Below are 4356 nucleotides of genomic sequence, written 5' to 3'. Positions count from 1 at the left end.
GCTGGGTGGGATAGGAAGAAAGAGACAGTATGCAGGGAGTAGAGGCCCTGCAGAGAGCCCAAGAAGGATAGGGGGTTGAGGAACTTCTGAGTTCCCTGTCCCGGGCTGGTGCCACGGGGTCAGAAACTCACCCCAATGTTGGCTCTCCTGGCACCGAGATCAGGTCCCTGTGCTGGTTGGGTAGCTCGTAAACAAAGCGCCTACCTTGCCTCGAGTATTTTCTTTAATTGCTTTTCCACCTGAGGGTTCTCATGTCCTGGTTAGTAGGGATGAGGGATCGTCATAAACAAGCAAGGCAGAATCAGAAGCCCAGCCGGACGGAAGGGCCACACAACTGTCAAAAGAAGACCACTGGCCCTCAGAAGGTTCCCCCAGAAAGCCAGCCTTCTGCGCGCCCCGGGTCACCCACCAGTTGCCAGCTCTTGCCATTCTAAAAGCAATTGTGTTATGGGCCATCCAACTCCTGAGCATTCAAAGGTGTCTTAACACTTCCTGGTTTGGGTCTATCTGTGTAGATATATCTGATGTGTAACTGTACCTTTCTGTTCTTACATATGCTTAGGATGCACAGAGAAGTGTGTATAAAACAAGCCATAACACTGTTTTACTTAACATGATTTTTTTTCTCTCTTTGCAATAGACTTGATGTCACGGCAATCTTAATATGCACTGAGAAGTTATTATGGTCAGTTTGTACCTCTGTACAGGAAATTTTGAATCCTCATGAGTATAACAACCATAAAATTTTTAAAATTCATACTCATTGCAACAACCTCTTTACAACATTAGCAATTTTGACATCACCACTAACAGAATTATATAAGTAAGTATCAAATATGTTTTATCATATCTGTTTTTAAATTCTGTATTAATACTAAGTAGAAGTACTCTGAAGTACATTTCAATATTACAAATTGAGATATTTTATATTGAATATGAACAAGTCCTCAAAGCTATTTAGTTACTCCAAATATGCTTTATGTCCATTGGTCAGTCCTATTCAGTGAATAAGCCCTTGATATATTTTAAGCTTCTTCTTCTTGATTTTTCTGTTTTTTGAAACAGTCTTACTATATGGCCTTTACTGTCTTCAAAGATGAGATCCTTCTGTCTCCTCCTCCTCCTGAGTCCTGGGATGATGAGCTTGCGCAGTCATGCCAAGCATTAACTTTTACTTTTTGAGTAGGGTCTGTCTGTCTGTCTGTCTGCCTTATCTATCACCTACCTATCCTTCCATCCATCTCTCTGTCTCTGTATCTAATAACTTCCAACTTTTAAAATTTATTTTGTCTATATGCGGGGGGTGGTATACACAGGTGGGCTCTGGTGCCTTTAATCCAGAAGTTGCCATATCCTCTGAAACTGAAGGTTGTAAGCTGCCTGATGTTAGTGCTGGGAATTGAATTTGTGTCTTCTTCAAGAGCAATATTCTCTTTTAAGCACTGAGCTGTGGGCAGAGGCTGCTTGTTCATTTCCCATCTGCCAAGGCCTGAAATAATCACGCCAAAACTATATTACAGCACTGCTTGGCCAATCATTTAAGCGTATTGCTAGCTAGCTCTTATATCTTAAATTAACCCATTTCCATTATTTTATATTTTACCACAGAGCTCAGGGTTTACTGGTAAGGTTCCATGGCATCTGTCTCTTTCAGCAGCTACATGGCATCTCCTTGACTCCCCCTACTTTTCTCCTCTATCTCTGCTTGGAATTCCAACCTTGCTCTGTTCTGCCTACTGGGAGGCCAAAGCAGCGTTATTCATTACCCAATGGTTCACAACATACAGAGGGGAATCTCCCATCACTGAGCTGTCTCCTGTGCCCCAGTAATTTACACTTTTTATATGGTAAATTGGTTCTAATTTAAAAATACACAGTTTTAAAAAAATTCTAAATGTGCTCAAATTTGAACAAGATCTAATGGTTCCGTACTTTCCATAAATCTGCCATATCTTAACATTAGGTTTTTATGTCTTAACTAGTAATGGCATGTAAAGCTGGATCAGTAATTATACTAAAAGTAAAATACATTTCTTATAAATAAAAGTAAAATATAAAAATTCAAATTACTTTTAATTTCAATTTATCTTGATTCTAATAGGAAACCTTGGAATAGATCTTATGAACAAACTTTAATATCATTTTTTAAATTTCCCATTAAAGTGTTTGTTTTTATATTCAAAGATTAAATAATTATGTATTCTTACTTTATTGAACAGTATTAAAAATGTCAATAATGTTTTTATTACTTAGGATAAATTAGGCAGAATGCTCTTTTCTGTGAATTCTACTTAGAGTGATACACAGACTTTTCTTCTGAAACACTCTGAGCTTACATGGCCATGGCGTACGAGTAATTACCAGCTTTGTTTTCAGCTCTGCTATGGCTTGACACATACCCTTTCCTAGCAGTTTCTTCCTTCTTGCAAAAGATGCTGAGAACTTGTTTATAAGCAGAAAACTATTTGAGAGAGGAGGAGGAGCAGTGAGGAAAACTAACATAAGGTTGAGATTATATACAAATGGCTTACAATATAAAAAGCTTAAATTTGAAGCCCCTAATAAATCCTAGTAAAATAAACTGATTACCTTAGATGAAAAAATTGCTATGCTTTCAGTTCATCTCAGAAAAAGGCCCTGTGAAAATCAGGAACCACCTGACAAATTTTATGGATTGGTCATGGTGAGCAATATTGAATTTCATGGTTTCTCACAGATGAACTGAAAACTTTTAACCTCCAAATGCATTTGCAAAACAAATTATGATCACAGATTGTATATTTTATAGTAATAATGAGACATATATTTATTATTTTTAACGTATGGCCTTTTGAAACTTTTTACCTACTATGCTAGTACTCAACACTGAGATTTGTGCAGTTGTAACCTCACTCAGCAAATTCAAATTGCTAATTTCAACCATGATTGTGGAACATTTTGTTCCAAACACAACCTCTAGATTTACTTAATATAAAACATGAGCCTATGTCTCATGAATGAGCAAACCCCCAAATATATTTTCATGGCTTTGAAAGTTCTCAATTCCAAAATATTTACAAACTTTATCTATTTGTGTTTATTCTGTTTTTATTATTATCTTGGAATATGAATCAAATCTTGGAATGCATTTTGTTTTTTGTAACAAGGGAAGTCTATAAGGCAGTGTGTTCTTCACCAAGGAGGGATATATGTGTCTTTTGTAAACCCTATTGGCTTTCAAGTCATTTTATATAGCTGAGATATGACATTATCTGATTATTAACATTCTAAGAAAACCCTCCTCTCTAGCTCATGATGAAAATTACACCATATGCTTTAAGGACTTGGGGAAGGAAAAGTAACAAAATTGAATGTACCTGCCATTGTCACTTGGCATGACATGACTTGTAAGAAGGGGTCTGCCTTTGTTTCCCATGGTTTTGACAGATAAGCTGAAAGTTGGTTCATTCTGAGCCTAGTGTCGAACCACTAATTCCCAGGGCAATGACACATAATTTTAAAATCTTTTCAGGAAGAACAAAACATGTTAAAAAATGTACATTCTTTTTTAAACTTTTCTTCATGAATTGGTTAAAACAAAACACTATTCCCTGCACAACAGTGCAAGGGTCACAACAGTGAGCTATTAAACTACCCACAAGCGATTTTAGAAAAGGTTGATAAATTCTGACTATTAAAATTAAATACTTCTTATCCAAAATGTTTTCATATGTCATAGCAAAATGCCTAATTTACAAGAAGTTGGTATAAGTAGGTAATCCCAGCATTTAATAACATAGAACAGTGGTCTTTGAATATAAATGTTGGCATGCCAGTCAGAGCTTAGCATCCTAAAAATAGGAAAGGTGTAGACTCATGTCTTAGTGAGTCACAGAGGGTTCATGTGCCTTTTCAGTCACCACATTCCAATGTATCCCAGGGTTGTTTACCCAGAGCTTTCTTTAGAAGCCATGCTAATGTGAGGTCCTTGAGATTATGGCCTTAGCCTGTGCTTTTTCTAACTATCTCACAGTCCCCAAAGAAAGCTGTATTTTCAATTAAAACTTTTTCATCTCAAGAACAAATGACATATGCAATTCTTTCTGTTGAGTACAGTGTATGCTTAAATGAAATGTTAAGCATATGATCTTATGACCCAGCCATGAAAGCGCATGTGCACACCATAAATTAAAAAAATAAATTGTGTAGGAATGAGCATAGCAGTATATTTCTCGGTAGAAAAAGTTGAGACCCCCCCCCCCCATGAACAGATAAACAAGAGTCAGGGTAAACATTGGAGGAGCACTACCCTACAATATCAACAAGACTCAGGGTAAACATTGCAGGAGCACTACCCTACAATATCAACAAGACTCA

General features: G+C 36.9%; 1 protein-coding gene across 2 annotated transcripts in view; it reads left to right on the top strand.

The window, feature by feature from the left end:
- The window catches only part of Kiaa0825 (KIAA0825 ortholog), a 309933-nt gene that overhangs the window by 132797 nt on the left and 172780 nt on the right, over nucleotides 1-4356 (top strand). The window contains exon 11 of one of the 2 annotated variants that reach the window (XM_026783752.1): nucleotides 641-823. The exons of the other annotated variant lie outside the window; for it this stretch is intronic. Coding sequence (XP_026639553.1) covers nucleotides 641-823 — 183 coding nt within the window. The remainder of the gene's footprint in view (nucleotides 1-640; nucleotides 824-4356) is intronic. 2 annotated transcript variants of the gene reach the window in all.

This window comes from Microtus ochrogaster, chromosome 19 (genome assembly GCF_000317375.1).
Source record: "Microtus ochrogaster isolate Prairie Vole_2 chromosome 19, MicOch1.0, whole genome shotgun sequence".
In the NCBI taxonomy this organism is placed as follows: domain Eukaryota; kingdom Metazoa; phylum Chordata; class Mammalia; order Rodentia; family Cricetidae; genus Microtus; species Microtus ochrogaster.
The sequence above is the reverse complement of the archived record's forward strand: the minus strand, read 5'-3'. Positions and strand labels throughout refer to the sequence as shown.